Below are 21494 nucleotides of genomic sequence, written 5' to 3'. Positions count from 1 at the left end.
TGAACGAGATCCAGGTTGAGGCTCAGTGGGAATAACCTCCCCACTGCTTAACAAAATAAATCTGTACCGAACAGGGAATTGTGGGAACACAAAACTCAATGTGGTTACGAGCTCTGAGTTTTAGGAGCTAAGTTTGGCCAAAATGTTTCACAGGGCACACATTAGGGGAATATGTGGAGACACATTTACAGGACAAACTGTGGGAGAATGTTATAGAAATATCATTTACAGGGTACACTGCAAGGAAACACTGTAAAGGTATATTTACTGGGTATAGTGTAAGGAAACATGGTTAATGCATTTTTACTGTAAAGGCATATTTATTGTAAAGGTACATTTATAGAATACATTGTATGGAAACATTGTAAAGGTATGTTGATAGGGTATACCATGGCAGGATACCATAGACATACACGGGAGGTGAATATTTTGGTGACCCTTACACAAGCTATAGTGGTATATCATGGTGATAAGTTTAACAAAAAATGCTGAACTACCATCTTCATCCCCACTTTAGCTTATCTTAGGCATGGATATTAACTGTTTTTTTCTCTACAGATGCTGCTTGACCTGTTGAGTATTCCCAGCAATTTTCTGATTTTTATTTCAGGTTTCCAGAATCCACAATATTTTGCTTATGATTCATTAAAAGGGCTTATGTCAATCAGAGTGATATGTCAATCATCATCATTTGAAAGTAAGGAAGGGGATGGCAGGTTCTGAGGAACAATGTTCAGGGGGAACATAGGGCTAGGAATGATTGTGGGCAAGGCTATGATGGGGCTTGATTTCCTGTCCGAGGTACTAGAGGATGCGGAGACAAATGCACTTTAAAAGAGGGGAGTGATGGGCAGCTGAGAGAGGAGAGGTTGGTAAGATGGAAGCAAGAGTGAACAGTGTCACAGAAATGGATGGAAAAGATAAAACAAAATCTGAAGCTCAGCGTGGAATTGAATGTTGTTTAGCTCTCTGCAAGGAAAATAAACTTTTGGTCATTCAAATGTGGATTGGGCTGGATCAGCACAAGATGCTCTTTATAGGAAATTGTTCAGGCTGAGATGGGTAGGGTTAGGGATTCTGTCTTGATCTGGAGCCATCTTTGTGCCTCAGCATTTGCAGTATGGTAAAACACTGATATTCCAGCTTCCAGTTGTTCGGACACCCTAAAAGTCTGGCATCTGGCTCACTCATTAATCCAACATGTGAACCAGGGTCTAGTGTGTGAGCAGAGAGCATGTTCAGATCCCTGGTTCTGGAGTGCAGTCGGAGGTAGGATTGGTGTCCAGAACTTAAGGGGACCAGAATGTGGGTAGGTCTGTGGCTGAAGCTGGGGTCCAGAGTGTTTGTATGTGTCCCGCTCTCTTTAAACTCAATTGGTTCACTGGAAAATTTTCTATACCGCTGTGTAGCATGTTTAAAAAATTGAAATAAAAGTGTGTTTAGATATTGATAGGAGTAATGTCTGGCAGCCTGGAAAACCTGCTGGTCCGACACCACCAAAATCCCAAGGGTGCCGAATTACTGGAGTTTTACAATAAATGGCAAAGAATCTGAAAACTGTTGGAAGAAGTTGAGTTGGAGAAAAATCCTGGACTGTGATTAACAAGGAAAGGGAGGATGCTCAGAAGCTTTGGGGTACTGGTTTTAGGGCTTAGAGATGCTTGCTAAAGCAGTACAATGTGCCAAGCACACACTGATATCTTCTGGCGTCACCAGGTAACAATTTCCTTGAGTGCACAATGTTCAGTGCCACGTGTACACTAATATTATGAATCCCATACCTTAAGAGTTGTGTGAAGAACCTAAAAGTAACTGCACAATCTACTCACATAACATGAGCTCTCAAAGCAACAAAGGTCAAAAGGAGACTCGAGACTGCAGATGCTGGAATCTGGAGCAACACACAAAAAGCTGGAGGAACTTGTTAGGTCAGGCAACATCTATGGAAGAAAATGGACAGTTGACATTTCAGGTCAAGACCCTTCATCTGAGGTCTGGACTTCATGAGTCCAGATGAAGGGTCTTGACACACTTTTTGTGTGTTGCTCCAGAGTTCAAAGGGAACTGGTGGTGATTGAGGATATGATTATGGCTGATCTGCCCCAGGCCTCAACCCCTCCTCTGTGTCAGTTCCCCATAATTCTCAATTGCCCAATCTTACAAAAATTTATCTACCTCCTTTAAGTACCTGCATTGATCTAGCCTCCACACCCATCTGAGATAAAGAATTCCAGAGATTCCTCACCCTTTGCGTGAAGTAGTTCTGAGGTACCTCAGTTTTAATGATTGCCCCTTTATCTTGTAACTGTGACCTCCTATTCGAGATTCTCCTGCAGGAGGAAATATCTCAACACCTCCCCTTTCATGCCCCTTTAAGATCTTACGTTTCAATAAGATCACCCTCATTCTTCTAAACTCAAAGAATATAGATCTAATTTCTCTAGCTACTTGTGAGAGGACAACTCTTCCATCCCAGGGATTAGACCAGTGAATTTCTTTTGGACTGTCTCCAATGCCAGTACATCCTTTCTTAATTAAGGAAACCAAAACCCTCCTCTGTAATGAGCTGGATGAAAGATTTCTGGTATAGGACCATTTGCAATAGAATAGCCTTGAATTTAGCTTATATGGGCCATTTACAAGCAGCAGTGAGCAAAGCGATCACTCAAAGCAGGACCTCAGCCCACACCCCAGAGGTAAAGAGCCACTCATTCACTCTCACAGCTGGAGAATTTTCAATATAGATGTTGCTAAAGTGTTTCAAAGTGTTAAATCTGCTGCAGTATTTGGCAAATATAAACAATGCTTGGACCCAAGCTGCGTTTGGACAGATGACTCGAGATAACCTCAGGCCTGCTCCAAGAAAGATTCTGAACTAAACACAGAATACTGACAGGGCAAACCACTTCCCATTGCATAGAACTCGTACTCCAAGAATAACAGTTAAAGCACACAAACTACTGATCCAAGCAAAGAATGTTCTGGATTATCCAGTGTTGAATGGCCAGAGCATTGAACACAAAAATTCCCCAGGCGCATGCCACTGAGCACATTTCCAAGCTTAATCACCCTCAAATCTAATAATTGAGCATGTTTCAGTTTTCCTGTTACTCTTGCTAGTCGACTGAATGATTAAGGGGCCTGAACACGTGGGTTGACTAATTGACTATTTTTATCTTTGATTATAGAAAGCTTAGTCCAATGTTTTTTTGGCAATAAAATTGTGCTATTTGTGAAAATTTTGTAATCAATGATCTTTCTTATGAAGTCAATCTTTTGCCAGTTTAAACTTCAGGTTAAAAAAAACAAATCTAAACACTAGCATTTGTGCAGCACTTTTTATTTCCCCAGGACATCCCAAAGCACATTCCATCTAATGAAGTATGTTTTATTGTGGAGCAACAGTTATAGGAAATAGGGCAGCCAAATTGTGCACACTAGGGGGTTATAACCAGCAATATGATAATACGGGATTATTGTGATGTTGAGTGAGACCTCCACTCCTCCTCTTCGCAACACTGCCATGGGATTCTGCATGTTCTGTTTTCTTTTCAGATGGAGGTGAGGGCACTGGGTTTGAGAACTGTAGTGTATTGTGGTTCTTCTATACTTGTGTAACTGAGATTCACTCTAACTGAGTTAGACACGGAGCATTAAATAACACAACTGTTTATTGTAGCAGTTGAGCCCAGACTTCCTGGAAATATGTTACAAACAATATTATAATAAATAACCACCTGACTCATTCTCTTAAGGTAGCAGCAACCCACCAACCTTAAGGTAGCACTTAACAGCTAGTGAGCATGCATCACTTCCCTTTTGTTCCCCAAAATCATAGGAAGCCAAACATACTGTGCAAATTTACTTTGAGAAATTATATACTAGTAAATTGAAAGAAGCCAATCATAGACTTGCAAACCTAGTTACATTCAAAAACTTAAAATTTCAATTGTAGTAGAGATTTGAGCAGACTTTGCAGGTTTCCTAGTCTTCTGAGGCCTTCCATGGCACCTCTTTCAATTGATCTCATTCCTGTACCTTGTTGTTGCTGCCATAATGCTGATAATTCCTTCTGCAACTTATCTCACTAAAGCAGACCACCAAAGAGATGTGTCACCCAGCTTGTTCATGGTGTCACCAATTTTTTTCAAGGGTGATATGATCAAGTGGCATTGCGTCCCTCACTGGTGCTGATATCTTTCAGCCCCCTGGTTCTTCTTGTACTTGGGTCGAATACTGTCAATTGTAGTTTCACGTTCATGAGTTAATTTATCTGAAGTACTAACCAACATGTGCGAGGTTACTTCTGTACTGGCAGCACTAAAAGTCATTTCATGTTATCCATTTGCATTGTGAGCATAATAGTCTACAGTGGCTATTAGGAACCTCAGGTTTATCATGAGTATACTTTATTTTAACGCTCAGTGACTGAATCCAGCAGAGATTTTCCTGTCTTTTCATCAGTGACGCTCACCATTGGGTCTCAGTTAGCTGTTATGTTACATTGGTAATTGGTTTATTACTGTCACATGTACTGAGGTACAGTGAAAAGCTTTGTTTTGCATGCCATCCATACAGATCATTTCATCACATCAGGTCATCAAGGTAGTACAAGGGAAAAGCAATAACAAAATGCAGAATATAGTGTTACAGTAACAGAGCAAGTGCAATGCAGGCAGACAATAAGGTGCAAATCTACGATGGGGTATATTGTGAGATCAAGAGTCCATCTTATCATACAAGAGGTCCATTCAATAGCCTTATAAAAGTGGGATAAAAGCTGTCCTTCAGCCTGGTGGTACGAGCTGTCAGGCTTTTTTGTACCTTCTATCCGATTGGAGGGGGGAGATGAGAGAATGTCTGGGGTAGGAGGCATCTTTGGTTATGCTGGCTGCTTTACCGAAGCAGCGACCAGTATAGGCAGAGTCCATAGAGGGGATGGTTTTTGTTGTGTGCTGAGCAGTGTCCACAACTCTCTGCAGTTCCTTGCGGTCTCAGGCAGAGCAGTTGCCATACCAATCCATGATGCATCCGGATAGGATGTTTTCTGTGGTGCATCTATAAAAGTTGGTGAGGGTCAATGGAGACATGTCAAATTTCTTTAGCCTCCTGAGGAAGTAGAGGCGCTGGTGCACTTATACATGGCCCACATCCAAGACATGCATACTCGCTGCTTGCAAGTAATGCTGCTCCTTCAAAAACTCCACTGTGCCATTTCACACTTCTGCTAATAACAGCAATGCCCTACCACTTTCAGAATGGCTTCTCATATGTACAAGAAACCTAGAATGCATCCCAGTTACCTGACCATCAGTTTGAATGCGTGGCTGATGTTGCATGGTGCATGCAGGAATTTTCAATATATGCTCACTGTGGTTGGGACTTCCCAGAAGGAGTGCAAAAGTAGGAAGTTACCTGTACAGCACCTTGTGCCTAGAGTTTGTTCAGCCAGTCTGGTAAAGCTGTTAGATAGGAGCAAGAGCACAACGTATATGTTCCATTAAGGCTCCTTATCTGCTGATCCTCCATTCTACAATTTATCTCCCTTTTCTCAAAAACTCTGCCTGCATCCATAGAGCATCACGGTGGTGCTGCTAGTAGAGTTGCTGCCTCACAGCTCCAGTGATGTGGGTTCGATCCTGACCTCTGGCGCTATCTGTGCCCAGTTTGTACATTCTTGTTTGACCATGTGGGATTCCTCCCGCATCCTTAAGGTGTGAGAGTTGGTAGGTTAATTGACCATTGTAAATTGCCCCTGATGTGTAGGTGAGTAGTAGAATCTTGGGGCAGTTGATGGAAATGTGGAACTAGTGTAAATGGATACTTGATGGTCAGCATAGAATTGGTGGGCCATAGAGCCTTTTTTTTCATGCTGTATGACTCTGAGAATATAGTTCCTTTGACAATTGTGCACTGAATTTCTAATAATTGCTTCTTATCTCTGCCGTTGTGTTTTATGTCAGGGTTCAGCACCAAAGGTATACAGGTCAGAGATGAAATCTGTGTTTCTCCCCTTTCAGGTTCTGCAGTATAAGAAGCGATGTGGTGAGTTGGAACAGGAGATCCTTGAGAAAGCCTCTGAGTCGGAACAACAGAAAGTGTCAGTGAGTAGCAGTCACCAGTATTTCAGCCTCAGCAAGGGGGAGGCTTGATACTTCTAAGTCAGAAAGAATGTCCGACACTTGGTGACAATCAGGCTTGTACCTGCAACTGACTTCTTTTCACCTGTGGGGCTGTCGGCGTTTTAAAAGGCTAAATTGGCTTAACAGTTGGCCAAGCGTGGCCAAGGGAGGGGGATTGAGAGAATGACAGTCAAAGCAAGAGGTCTGCAGTCAAAACTAAGAGGGATTTTGCATAGCTTATAGCCATGATGATATGTAGGTGTGCAGTGGTCTTATTGCTGAGACTAATGAATGCACAAGTAGTGTAGGTCACAAAAAGTGAGGTAAAGAAAGAGGGCACAAAGAATAAGCAGAGTGAGGAAGAGAGAATGCTATTCAGTATCAGCATGCTTTAAAGGAAATCTGGTCAAATTCCTGCCTTAATATCTATTAATGCCCAGTGTTTTGACAGATTGTGTAGGTGTCTGCTGATCCTGTTTCTTCTGTGAGTACATATGAACTTCACTGTGGACAAGGTTTAGGTATTGCACTACTATTGATGGTAATTCAGAGAGTGTTACACAGGGAAGTGAAGTGCTAGGGAGAACGAATATCCTAATCCCTTATCTGGGAATGTGAACAGCAACAGCCATCACATTCAACAGCCTAATGATTTTATACTTTGCTTTAAGCATAACTAACAGCCTCAGCTCTTTCACGGAGGAGGTGTATGGAAAGCAATGGTGGCAAAACTGAAAGCACAAGGAGAATATACTAAAGGCTGAGGCAGCATAATGTTAAAGATAAGTGTTGGAGCTTAAAGATAAGTGTAAGGGAATGCACAGGAGGCCATAGGATGTCAGCAAATCATACAGTCATTCAGCACTGAAACAGGCCCTTTGGCCCATCGAGTCCAACCATCAACTAAAACATGGATAAGGATGTCACCAGCAATAGAAGGAAGCAAGGATCAACACAGGTGCATGGGAATCGTGAATGTGTAGACCACCAGTTTTTCAGTGAGATGTCATCTGATCTGAGTCCCTCTTGTTTTTGTTTCACTCATTCTTGCAAGTCTTTCCATTCTGTTGTCACAGTTCGGCTACTGTCCTTAATTTTAGTTACAGACCCGCTTAGAGACAACAGAATCCCACTTGAGGAGAACAGAATATGAGCACGATACTGAACTGGAGACCACTCTCATTCGCCTGGAGGAAGAGCAGCAGAGGTCAGTGACACATGTTCGTTTTCCTCTTCAGTACCTGGAAGCATTGCCCATCATTCTGCAGAGTGGTGGTGGTGCACACAGTGACTCCCAGTGGTAGGAAAGATACTGGAGTCTGCTATAAAGGAAATAATAATGGGATTGGCCAGAATAAATGTATGAAAGGGGAGTTACTTCGACAAATTCGTGAACTTTTTGAAGTTGTAGCGAGTAGAATAGCTTAGGGGGAATCAACGAATGTGGCGTTTTGGAACTTCAGATTCAGATTAGTTTATAGTCATATACACCAGGGTGAAATGAAATCCCTCACAGAGCAAACAGTATACTTGGTAACAAAAAATACAATAAATACAACAATGAGTGCAAAACAACAGGATGGTGCAAAGTATAGAAGTGCAACAGGTAATTAAAATTAGAGCACATGGAATCCAGGGTAACATATGAATGTGGATTAATGATTGCATAGTGAATTGGGTAGTGATAATAGAGTACTTTTCAAGTTGGGAGGACGTGAGAGGGATCAATGCTGGGACTCCTGTTGTTTATGGTCCATATCAATGATTAGGATGAGGGAATAAAGTATTTGCAAGTTTCCTGATGATGCAAAGTATTTGCAAATTTCCTGATGATAAAAAGTTGGGTGGTGGTGTGGATTCATAGAATCATAGAACAGTACAGCACAATACAGGCCCTTTGGCCCACAATGTTGTGCCGACCTTTCAACCTCGCCTAAGACTCTACCTCCCCCATATCCCTCTATTTTAAATTCCTCCATATGTTTATCTAGCAATCTCTTGAATTTGACCAATGTACCTGCCTCCACCACCACCCCAGGCAGCGCATTCCACGCCCCAACCACTCTCTGGGTAAAAAACCTTCCTCTGGTATCTCCTTTGAACTTCCCACCCATTTACGTTAAAGCCATGCCCTCTTGTATTGAACATTGGTGCCCTGGGAAAGAGACACTGGCTGTCTACTCCATCTATTCCTCTTAATATTTTGTACACCTCTATCATGTCTCCCCTCATCCTCCTTCTCTCCAAAGAGTAAAGCCCTAGCTCCCTTAGTCTCTCCCCATAATCCATACTCTCCAAACCAGGCAGCATCTTGGTAAATCTCCTCTGCACCCTTTCCAATGCTTCCACATCCTCCTTTCAATGAGGCGACCAGAACTGGACACAGTACTCTTAACTGTGGTCTAACCAGAGTTTTATAGAGCTGCATCATTGTCTCACGGCTCTTAAACTCAATCCCACGATTTATGAATACTAACATCCCACAAGCTTTCTTAACTACCCTATCGACCTGTGAGGCAACTTTCAGGGATCTATGGATATGAACCCCCAGATCCCTCTGCTCCTCCACACTACCCAGAATCCTGCCATTAACTTTGTACTCCGCCTTGGAGTTTGTCCTTCCAAAGTGTACCATCTCACACTTCTCCGGAGTGAACTCCATCTGCCACTTCTCAGCCCAGCTCTGCATCCTATCAATGTCCCTCTGCAATCTTTGACAATCCTCCACACTATCCACAACACCAACAACCTTTGTGTCGTCTGCAAACTTGCCAACCCACCCTTCCACCCCCTCATCCAAGTCATTAATAAAAATCACAAAAAGCAGAGGTCCCAGAACCATTCCTTGCAGGACACCACTAGTCACAGCCCTCTAATCGGAATGCACTCCCTGCACCACAACCCTCTGCTTTCTACAGGCAAGCCAATTCTGAATCCACACAGATTGTGAGAAGTATGAAAAGGGGCTTCAGGGGCGAGGACATGGTAGTTGGAATGTAATGTGGAAAAATGTGAGGTCAAAGGTAGAAAAGGTGGAGTAGTTTTTAAGTGGTGAAAGACTGATAAGTGTTAGTCTTCCAACAGATCTGAGTGACCTTGTCCATGAATCACTGAAAGTTAACTTTCAATGTGATTTGTGATCCACTATACCACCCAGTCCCAGAGTGTGAAAAGACACAGTGTGACCATTTGTACCATCTGGGGCCCTGGTGTGAATTGACAAGATTTGATCAGTTTAGCACCAATCATTCTGCCAGCAGTTTTACATACGGTATATGAGAATTTAAAGAAAAATCAGAACTAGAAAGTAGTGATGTGATTATTTTCAGCATAAAGCTGCCTTGTTTGAGTAAATGCCATTTGAGAAACCATTCATTATGAATCTATAAAAGTACAGAATGCAGCCTTCGATTTTGTACCTGAATTGGGGTTGCAGGAGGATTTTCAGCAACACTAGTACAGCCACGAGACCAAACACAGTAGTGTGGTTTTCATACACAGTCATAACCCCTGTGAAACGAGCGCCGCTCTGCGCGGTTGGCACCTGGCTGCAGGTGCTGTTTAAATCCGATCACTAGGGAACATTTTCTGCTTGACTCAGAGTTTCTGCTCAAATGTTGTGTTTGGCTCCGAGGGTCTGCTTATGGCAATGAGTGGGAAGTGGTTTGATGCACAGCTGTTGGATTGAGATACATGTTTATCTGGAATTGACTGTACCAGTGTGTGCCTGACTGTTCCTGATGTCCTCATTTTTACCTACCAGCCGAGACTCATTTTAGCTTAGAATTACAGACTGTACTGCACGTTTATGGAAGCATTTATAAAAACTGCATGGCAGGTCACTGAATTTTGTTCCCTTCTATTCCTAGCTTTCATCTCATAATTATTTGGTAAGCATATTAATGATGAATTTACTCTATTAATTTATCGTGTGTCAGTTTGACCTACTTGGCAACACCCTCCTTGGGGCTGAAAGGTTATTGCTCCAAGGATCTGAGCACATAATCTAAGCCGGCACCGGGGGGGTGCTGGAGTTTAGAAGGTGTCGTTTTTCAAACAAGTTGTAAAGTTTGCTCAGGTGGGTGTTAAAGATCCCACAGCCTCATTCAAAGAAGAACTGGGAATTTCCTTCAAGTCGTTTGGACAACTTGCCTCTCTCAAGCAGACCAACCAGTGGAAGATTAACTGGTCTTTCATCCCACCTGCTTTTCTTTTGTGGAACTTCGCTATACGGTAATTGGAAACATGTCTGGTTGTGCAACATCAGCAAGTGCATTTTGAAAGTAATTCAAGAGATGTTAAGCACTTTGGGATGTGCTGGTTCCTGCTATTGGGAGCAGGATTAATTTTGCTCTTTAAAGTATTGTAACTTAGAGTTCATAAAGATGTCTTTTCCTTTAGCAGCTCTTTCTAACCAACAACAGCTGTGTAAATCGGAAATCGTTCAGTACTGGGAGAGTTGTAATGACAACACAAAGTGCAACTAAACAGATTTCTTCATCCTGTTCTGCTCAAACCTCTAAAAGGATGGAAAATATCCCTTTCCATAAATTGACATGTTCAACAGCTCCCTTCCCTCTGTGAGCTGAACACCAAACCAGTCCTGATGAAGGGCTCGGCTCAGAACATCGACTGTTCATTTCCCTCCATAGATGCTGCCTGACCTGCTGAGTTCCTCCAGCATTTTGTGTTTGTTACTCCAGTTTTCCAGCATCTGCAGTCTCTCCTTGGTCACCAAACCACCACCCTCCGACTATTACCCAGTAAGATGACCAAGTGCCCTCATTCACGATCCAATGGAACCACCAACTCTGCCTTTTGTGACCTAGAAAAAAGCTGCAGAAATACTGCAGAATTGGTCAGTCAAGATGGACAAGAGGGTGTGACCACAAGTGAGGCAGCTGTGAGTATCCAGAAAGTAGTATGGGGGAAGTCTCATCCTTAGTACTTGTCCCACTGGGTCCAAAGTTTTTGCAGCCTGTGAAATGTTGTGTGGGATTGATAGAGTGGATGCGGAAAGAATGTTTTCCCTAGTGGGAGTATCTAGTAGCAGGGGCATAGTTTCAGAATAGGTGGTCACCTATGAAATTTTGAGTGGGATTGATAGAGTGGATGCTGAAAGAATAATTCCCTAGTGGGGGTATCTAGAAGCAGGGGAATAGTTTCAGAACAGGTGGTCACCCATTTCAGATGGAAATGAGGAAGACCTTTTTCTCTCAGAAGATAGAGAACCTTTGGAATTCTTTACCTTAGAGAACTGTGAAGACAAAGTCATTGGATATAAGGAGTAGATTGACTGATATTTAAATCACGTGGGAGTCAAGAGATATACAGAAAGTGGCACTGAGGCCAAGATTGGATCAGCTATGATCTTATTAAGTAATATAATTGGCTCAAGGGGCTGAATGGCTCCTGTTTCTTGCGTTCTTATGTTCATTATCTTTCTACGGCTTCTAGCGAATTGTGTCCTAGTGAAATGATTAACCAGGGCTGTTGACAAGACTTCAATCTAAGTAGATGGTGGGATGTGTTCTGGTGAGGGGAAATTGAGAAAGTTTAAGAGAAAGGACAAGATAGTGCAGGGTGGTGACACAGTGATGATAACAGGACAGAGCATACAAACACAAGAGAATACTTACAGTTAGAGTTGGACCAGGAAACACTGCCCCCCCCCCATCTCACCACAAGAATTATTCTTTTCCTCCCACCATTACCTGTTACAACTATGAAACTCCTTCACCATTCACAGGCACATCCACCGATCTTCTCCCTCTGTGATCTAACCCAATCACCAACCAGCACTCGCACATGACTTGTAAAACTACCTCCTTGTAATCCAGAACAGCCAACCTCCTCATTCCATGAGCTGGGAAAAGCAACTTCCTCCCCTGCTTACCTAATAAAGCCACTGACCTTCTACCTTCATGAATCAACTGAATGTCCAACTTCCCTGCCCCCGAACCCTGTACGATTACCAACCTTAGAATCTCCTGCTTTAATGCCTCATAATAAGTATCACCATCCCTCATAATCTCCATTAAAATTACTTCAAGCACAGGAAAGTAATTCACAAGCCTCATCCATTCAACTGTGGATGAGGGGGGGTTGACTCAGCCACAAGACATCTTGCTCCTCCTACTATGAAAACCATCATTTACATTCTTAAGTGCTTGATGCACCTGCATATTTGCTTTCATTGAATGGTGTACAAGAATGCTCTTTGTACATCAACACTGCCCAATCTAAATAATAGATTACTTTCTAATTTTCTTATCAAAATGGATAACTTCACATTTATGCACATTTTACTGCAACGACTACACTTTTACCCACTCATACAAATTTATCTAAGTTGCCCTCTTTGCACCCTCCACACAATTCACAATCCCTCCCATTTACGTCTCATTGGCAAACTATCAGTGATTACATTCTGTTCCTTCATCCAGGTTATTGATATAGATTTTAAATAGCTGGAGCCCAAACACTGAAACCTGTGGTACCCCTGTAGTTACTGCCAGCCACCGTGTAAAAGATACATTTATTCCTACTGGAGACACAGGAGACTGCAGATGCTGGAATCTGGAGCAAACACAAAATGTTTGAGGAACTCAGCAGATTAAGCAGCATCTATGGAGAGAAATGGATAGTCAATGTTTCAGGTCAAGATCCTTCATTTTGGGTACAGGTGAAGGGTCTTGACCAGAAACATTGACTGTCCACTTCTCTCCATTGATACTGCTTGACCCGCTGAGTTCCTTCAGCACTTTGTCGCTACATTTATTCCGACTCTCTGTTTGGCATCTGTCAGTCAGTTTTCAATCCATGCCAATGTATTACCCCCAATGCAATGCACTTCACTTTTATACACTAACTTTTTATCTGGGACTTTACCAAGACGTTCTGGAAATCCAATTACTCTGTGTCAATTACCTTCCTTGATCAATTCAACCAGTCACATCCTAAAGTTTAAGGTTGGCAAATCTTATTTTCCATTTCATAAGTCTATGCTGACTTTGCCAAATTGCATTGATATTTTTCAAGTGTGCTGTTATACTGTATAATAGGCTGTAGTATTCCCCTTTTACTGATGTTAGGCTAACCACTCTGTAGTTTCTGGTTATCCCTCTTGCTCCTTTTTAAATAGTGGGGTTACATTTGCCATCCTCCAATCTGCAAGAACTGTTCCATAGTCAGTAGAATTCTGGAAAATAATAACAAATGCATCCACTATTTGCATTGCTACATTGTTTATTACTCTGTGGATTTAGAGTCATAGAGGGATACAGAATAGAAACAGGCCCTTTGGCCCACCAAGTCCACACCAATCTTCAATCACCTATTTATACACTAATCCTACATTAATCCCATTTTTAATTCTTTCCATATTCTCATCAACTCCCCCCATATCCTACCACTCACCTACACACTAAGGCAATTTACAGTGGCCAAGTAACCTACCGACCCGCAAGTCTTTGTGATGTGGGAGGAAACCAAAGCACCCAGAGGAAATCCACGCAGTCGGGGAGAATGTACAAACTCTACACAGGTAGCATCAGAGGTCAGGATTGAACCTAGGTCTCTGGAGCTGTGAAGCAGTAGCTCTACCCACTGTGTCAACCCTCTCAAGCTTTTGGTGCCATTAATTTCTCCAGCACTGTTTTCTTACTAATATCATTTCCCATAGTTCCTCATCTTTGTTAGACTCTTGGTCCCTAACATTTCAGGAGAGTTACTTGTGTCATCTTCAGTTAAAAATGATCAAACCTAAGAGCATATGGTAGTAGAGTGATAGCAGAAGCAGGTCTTTTGACCCTTGAAGCCTGTACCATCTTTCCGTAAGGGAATGGCTGATCTACCTACTCAGCAGGTCCCTGCAATGTCTCTTGATCAACCATCTGCTCCCTGATCTACGTTGGCTCACTGCTAAGTGTCTGAATGTAAAATTCACAGTTCTATCAAAGTTTCAGCTGCCCATGTATCTGCAACTCTTCCGGTGTTGCATTTTTCCAAAATAATCTGAACTTTGGCAAGTACTACCTCTTAAATGCTCAAATGTACTAAATCCAGCATTGGTGTCTGCCTTTTCACTGTTAAAGCCCTATGCTCTGAAATTCCCTCCTTAACCTTTCCTTTTAAATGCTCCATAAAATCCATTTCTTCAATCAAATTTTTTCTTCACACAGGGGGTGGTGTGTGAATGGAATAAGCTGCCAGAGAAAGTAGTTGAGGCAGGTACAATATCAACACTTAAAAGACATTTGGACAGTACATGGATAGGAAAGGTTTAGAGGGATATAGGCAAAATGTGGGCAAGTAGGACCAGCTAGGATGAGTTGGGCCAAAGAGCCTGTTTCTGTGCTGTATTACTCTATGACTCTGTCTTTTGTGATCTCGGTGACAAATTTTCTTTTAGTAAATGCTCCTGCAAAGTGATTTGGGAGATTTGTTAAGTTAAAGTTGCTGTGTAAATGCAAAGCTGTACCAATCTCTGTCATCCTTATCTTTTTCTGAGACAGAAGCAGCAGCCTAACCCAGGTCAATGCCATGTTGCGGGAACAACTGGAACAGGCCAATGTGGCCAATCAAAGGCTTAGTGAGGACATCCACAAGATCACAGTTGACTTCAGCAAGGCTAGGAATGAACTGGAGCTCAGAGAAATGAAGCAGCGATGGGATCAGGAGGTACTTGCATGTTATCTCATTATTGAACAGCTTCATGCTTTTTAATTTTTGCTCATATAAGCCACAAGGCAAAAATGTTGCATTAGCATCTAGTCCTCTGTAAGGGGCTTCATGGTGTGTGTTCTAGCTAGCACTTACTGCAATAAAACTCCATTAAGCTCGGGACCCTGTTGGTGCCAGACTAGCAGATTTTATGGATTATCGGAAGTTATTTTACTACAACAAACTTTCAGTGTACTGTGTTTTTTTTAAATAATAGAGTTCTTTTGGCGAACAGGTTATTTTAAAGAGAGTGCAGGAAACAGACCCAGTGAATTTAAAGGGAATGTAGGAACTGGGGCCTTAGTGAATGGAAGGAAGTGTGGGAACTGAGGCACCGGTGTGGAAGGAAGTGTGGGAACTGGGACTCCGGTGTCTAAGGAAATGTGGGAACTGAGGCACCAGTGTGGAAGGATGTGTGGGAACTGGGATACTAGTGTCTAAAGAAGTGTGGGAACTGGAGCCATGGTGAGTGGACAGGGAACACATCAAACGCTACCTGGTGAGCCAGATGCCAAATTCATCAGGATTTCCAAATTTTCAGACAGCTGATTCTAGAGTTTTACTGTATTTTCCTAAATCTTATTTTGCGCTCACTGTTGCGGTGGATGTTAGAGCTGGGGAACACTTCCATATTCTCCGTGCCCAAGCCAGCAATGCTTTGGGTCTTGCATACCACAAAAATGAAAATCAAAAAAAAAACCTGCAGGTTCTGGAAATAAAAACAAAAAATACTGGAAATATTCTGCAGATCAGGATGTGGTCAAGGGCTCCGTTACCTATGTTAAAGGGGAAGTCACAGAAGGAAGACATGTCAGAGGCACCTGTATGAAAAGTCTCGTCATTGGAGCAAATACATCAGAGGAACTGGGAGAATGGAATGGAGTCCTCACAGGAGTCAGAGTGGGAGGAAGCTGTGGGAGTCTGTCAGCATTTGTCACTCACATATCCCCTGAGAGGGAGAGATGCAGAAAGGGAAGGAAAGAGTCAGAGATGGACCATGTGACTGTGAGAGCAAGGTGGAAATTGGCAGCGAAAGTGATGAGATTTTCGAGTTCTTCTTGGCCTCTGGTGTTATTTGATGGAGCCTTGTCCAGACTTGATGTGCAGCCAGCAGGCATAAGAATGTACTCCAGGCAAATATAGCCCAAGGGTATGCAAGTGTTCCCACTGCCAATGTGAAATGGAAGAATTCCCTCTTTCACTTTCCCTTGAACTTTTCTGTCTTTCCCTCCTTTCTGGGGGTTCCATTTCAAATCTATAAACATGACCAACAAGGTGGGTGTTCAATGTGCTTTGAATGAAAATATTACAGAAACAAAATGTACAGGAAGGTAAACCAGACTTTTTATTTTGGCTTTTGTAACGATCTGTTGTACTTTGCATTATTTTGTTGTTTTGCGCTTGTCTCTGTATTTGTTGTTGTACTTATTATTATCATGTGCACTGTTTACTCTGAACTTCAAATGAACAAGGAATTTCATAGCACCCTGGTGTATATGATAATAAACTAATTAACCTAATCTGAAACTGCTTCTTTCAGATCCATGGCTCCTGTTTGAGTGGTGGCCATGGCAAGTTGCTGGCACTATGGAAGCAGGTAGCTGGGGTGCGCAATGATCTCACAGATCTGAAGAGTGGGACAGAGCAGTAAGTGTTATCAATGGATGGCTGGGACATTGCACATCCATAGCCAAGAGCTCAGCAACATGAAATCCTTCCTAATATAGAGCATAAAGTCAAAGAGAAATACAGCATGGAAAGAGGTCCTTCAGCCAAACACATATTTACACTATTCCTACACTAACAACTTTATATTTTCCCCACGTTCCGACCCGCTCTTCCCAGATTCCACCACCCACCTACACTAGGGGCAATTTGCAACCACCAATTAACCTACCAATAAATATATCTTTGTGATGTGGTAGGAAACCAGAGCACCCAGGGAAACCCACATGGTCACAGGGAGAACCTGCAAACTCCAGACGGAATGCACCCGAGGTCAGGATTGAACCTGGGTTTTTTGGTGTTCTGAGGCAGTAACTCTATTAGCTGCGCTACTGTGTCATCCACTATTTAACACGGGTTGTTTGCAGTGAGCCCCAGCTACCATTACTTAATTCAGCACAACACTTTTTGTTCGGGATGTAGGAATTGCTTTATTGTATTGGGTGAAAAACCAATGTGTTGTGTCAGGCAATGATGGTGTGTGACCAATTTAAGAGTCTCTGAAGAAGGTCTTTTGAGTGCTAATCTTGGGGCAGATAAACTATCCTCACGAACACTAACACTTGATTCCCACAAGTATCTCCTCCAGATCCTGGGACCTTGGATTTTTGGGTCTGTACCATTACCATCAGAACCAGAGCATGATCTGACGTACTTCATTACGGGTCCCTGTCATAACAGAACAATGCTAAGCTAAAGGTGCTTAAAGAAAATCTGTATTTAGTCAGTACATATACTGCAATAGGAATTGCTACCTGTTTCACCTGGCATCCTGGTTGTTGCAGGATATAATGACAGTGAAACTGTTGACTACTCGAAGCCATCAGTCTTTATCAATTAGTCTACCAGAGACCCAGACAAGGCCAGGGAAACCTCAGTGATGGTTGGTTGGAAAACCATTCACCTTTTTCTGTCCAAGCATGTGGTACCAATGATGTTATACCTCAAATTATACACTGTGTTTTCCAAATTATTATTTCATGAATGAAATCTTAATATTTAATTAGTTTTAATTAATCAATACCAACTGCTTCTACCATCTCCCCAGGCACTACTCCATGAATTTACCACTGATTCAGGGAGGCATCCTTTCTGGAAATTAGTCGAATTTATTCAGAACACAGACTGTCTTCTGGGGTTCTGGCAGATGAAACAGAAAAATAGATTCCATTTATATAGCCCTTTTCACATTTATTTCTGGATGATCCAATTGCTTTACAAACAATGTACTTCTGAATTGTAATCATGACTATAATGTAGGAAGCACAGCGGACAGTTTCCACACAGTTAGCTCCTACCATTTCCAGTGTAATAATAACCAAATAATCTATCTGTTAGTAATGTTGGTGGAAGGGTATCTATTAGTTAAGACCCAAGGGATCTCTTCCCACTTTTCCTTGAACTGGTGGCGTGAGATACTTCATGGACATTAGGGAGAACATTTGGTTTCGTGTCTCATTGATAAGATGGTAATTCTGACAGTGCAGCACCGCAGGGTGTAGGGTGACTTGAACCCTGAATGTTCCGACTTAGAGGCAAAATTGCTACCACATCAAGCACAGCTGAATGATTATGACTATCATGATTTACATCATCCAATCCATTAAATTTACTTAAAAGTGCAATCAGACCATTTCTGAGTTTTCTCTTTCCAAGTGAGAACATGTTGGATTTACATAATCCAAACAATTGTCTCAAACATTTGTTGTGTCTTTGATGCTAGCTTATTAATGTATTTTTGGTACGGTTGGGGGAAGACCAGTGCATATTGTTTCATTCCTTGATGTACTGGTTGCTGATATGCTATAATAGGTGCAAGGTGGTTGAGTGTGTGTCCGTGTTAATTTCATCCACTCTCCCCAGAACTCTTATGGAGGTAAAGGCTGATATCGCGCGGACTACCCGTCGCCTACAGACTGCATGCCTGAACCTAGGCTCCAACTTGCGTCTGTCTCAGGGCAGCGCCACTGCTACACTGGAGAAGTACACCATGCAACGTGGCCGACTCGAACAGCAGCTCCGCGACAAGGTCAAAGAGATGATTCAATTACAGAGCAAATGTGATGTGGAAAAAGCAGAGCTTCATGCAAGGTAATTGGCCGCAACACTGATGCAGGAAAAAGCATTGAGTGCAACATTCTGCTGTTTGGGTAGTGGCTGCCAATTTGGTCTTGATGCTCGGGTGCAGGTTTGTAGCATGAGTGTGCCACATTGCAAAGAGCGACAGCATATGCAACATTTTCACACACAAGGATGATGAAGAATAAGTAAGCTTGTAACATTAGTTGGTGTCTAGTTCACTTCCAAATAGGAGCTCCGTAATGTGGCCAGAACTATGGATTCAACATGCATGGAGGCTGCATCTGCAAGCAGGTCCTGACAGAAACCTGCCACTTACTACAACTTTGTCACTACTGAGGAGCAAGGCTGGAGTTTCTTCACCAGTGGCTGCAGTGGTCACAGTAAACATCACCTTCAGATCTTTTGAGGATGGAGCATTCAATATGTACGATTTTTCACAGTTTGCTGCAGTCAGTTGTATGGGAGAGGTCACAGGCACTCTCTGCTCCACGAGAATGAAGGCCATCTCATTGTCTTTCAGCAGAGAGCAGCTGGCAGGTATAAGGACACAGCTTTGCCAGCATAGCAAGCTTCCTGATAATGTAAGGTTCCATTGACTGTACTCAGTGGAGGTGCCTTGTGTGGACTCTGAGATGAGCCACGACTGGGAATGGCCTTCACTCTTACTACAAGGCTCCTGACTCTAATTCAGAAACCACAGGCATGGGGAAAGCTGACTCGCGATAGGACAGACCATTGGCGTGCTCCATTGATTGGACCTACATCCCCTTTGCACTCATGTTATGGCATGGAAAAATACTGTAGAAACATCCCATTTTGGCTTTTTAAAATTTTTATTTCAATTCAAGGATGGGGGGGTGAAGGTTGCTGTATGTGACTGGTGGAGGCTGCCTGTGCTGTAACTCTATTCAGGTGCAAAAGTTGTTCTTTGTGAGTCCCCACCTAATGGGATTGTGTGTGTAGTGCCATAATGCAGCAGTTAAACCGAGGGAAATCAGGGGCAGGGAGGAGAACAGTGATGCCTTGAAACATATTGGCATTAGGAAAGTGGAGGTGACAGTAGTCTTAATATAAATTCCAGGAACCTGACTAAGTGCATACTAGGATGTTGTGGAAATTGCAATGGTTCTGACAGAGATTTTTGTATCTTCCTCAGCCACAGGTGAGGTACTGGAAGATTGGAGAGTGGCTAATGTTGTGCCTTTATTGAAGAAGGTGTTGCTATTTCACAGCTCCAGAGACCCAGGTTCAATCCTGACCTCGGGTGCTGTCTGTGTGGAGCTTGCGGTTTCTCCCTGTGACCGCATGGGTTTACTCCGGATGCTCCAGTTTCCTTCCACATCCCAAAGACCTGCAGTTTGCTAGGTTAATTGGCTGCTGTAAATTACCCCTTTAGTGTTGTTTGGAATCACAGGTATGTGAGAGAGTATAAGTTGCATGGATATATAGAAATATGGAAGGAGGAATGAGACTAATGGGATTGCTCTTTCGGAAGCTAGCATGGATATGGTGGGCCAAATGGCTACCTCCTGTGTTACATTAAGTAAGATAATGCAAAACAGTTGCTGACAATTCAACTGTTGTCCATGTTTACTTCCATTGACATTGAAAAGGCTGCCGATCTGCCCTCATCCATTTTACACTATCACATAACATCAATTGCCTCTTGTGAAGGCAGTCAGACTAAAATTACCTGGCGCCTGTGAAAATGCACTTTGTTTAGTGGGGTTTCTGGGATCAAAGTACGAAGCAGCCCAGGAGTACTGAGGCACATCATCCCAGCCTGTTTATTATGTAAGATCAACTAATTCAATGCAGACCAGCAATCAAAACCAGGACCCTGGTATCTTTTTATGCTCCACCCTACCACAGGCATTTTACTGACTCACAAGTGAGGAACATTAAGCTATCCCAAAATGTGATCTTATCTAACTGACCATAACTCAGTCAAGTGCAGAACCTGTGGCAATTAGTTCAAAATGAGCCTTGCTGTAGAGACCACTGGAAAAATGGCTATATAACAGAAACAGAACATTAAACAATATTTCCTCAGTGAAACCAGGGGATCTCAGCAGAGTAAATTTTGTATGATGGTGTAATGGAGGTGATATCAAATCAGCAGCTAATTTTACATCTCTCCTGATTTTTGCTCCTACGAACTTCATGAGAAGAAAATAGTGTGGAAATATTAAGACATGCTGCCATCTCATTGTCACCTATTGTACGCTGATAACCGTGGTACCTCCCTCTGCAACTGTGTTATCAGGAGACCACAGTGCAGATCGGCAGTAACATCTCTGATTGTCGCTGACAATCAACACAGGCACACCTCAAGGATGTGTGCTTACCCCACGGCTCTACTCTATCTACACTCATGCTAGGCACAGCTGAAACACCATCTATAAATTCGCAGATGACACCACTGTTGTTGGCAGAATTTCAGACGGTGACGAGGAGGCGTACAAGAGTGAGATGGATTGGCTGGTTGTGTGGTGTCACAACAACAACCTCTCACTCAACGTCAGCAAGACCAAGGAATTGATTGTGGACTTCAGGAAGGGGAGGTTGGGAGAACACACACCAGTATTCAACAAGGGGTCAGTGGTGGAAGGAGTGAGCAGCTTCAAGATCCTGGGCATCAGCATCTCAGAGGATCTATCCTGGGCCCAGCACATTGATGCAATCATGAAGAAGGCACGCCAGAGACTCTACTTCATTTGGTGTTTGAGAAGATTTGGTATGTCACCAAAGACTCTTGAAAATTTCTGGAGATGTACAGTGGAAAGCATTCTGACTGGTTGCATCACCGCCTGGTATGGATGTATGCAGGATCGAAAGAGG

General features: G+C 42.7%; 1 protein-coding gene across 1 annotated transcript in view; it reads left to right on the top strand.

Moving 5' to 3' along the window:
* crocc2 (ciliary rootlet coiled-coil, rootletin family member 2) overlaps positions 1 to 21494 on the top strand; it is a 203712-nt gene that overhangs the window by 51272 nt on the left and 130946 nt on the right. The window contains exons 5-9 of the mRNA XM_052018582.1: positions 6021 to 6100; positions 7264 to 7329; positions 14639 to 14804; positions 16387 to 16493; positions 18435 to 18662. Of these exons, the coding sequence (XP_051874542.1) occupies positions 6021 to 6100; positions 7264 to 7329; positions 14639 to 14804; positions 16387 to 16493; positions 18435 to 18662 (647 nt within the window). The remainder of the gene's footprint in view (positions 1 to 6020; positions 6101 to 7263; positions 7330 to 14638; positions 14805 to 16386; positions 16494 to 18434; positions 18663 to 21494) is intronic.

Source organism: Pristis pectinata, chromosome 6 (assembly GCF_009764475.1).
Source record: "Pristis pectinata isolate sPriPec2 chromosome 6, sPriPec2.1.pri, whole genome shotgun sequence".
Lineage (NCBI taxonomy): Eukaryota > Metazoa > Chordata > Chondrichthyes > Rhinopristiformes > Pristidae > Pristis > Pristis pectinata.
The sequence above is the reverse complement of the archived record's forward strand: the minus strand, read 5'-3'. Positions and strand labels throughout refer to the sequence as shown.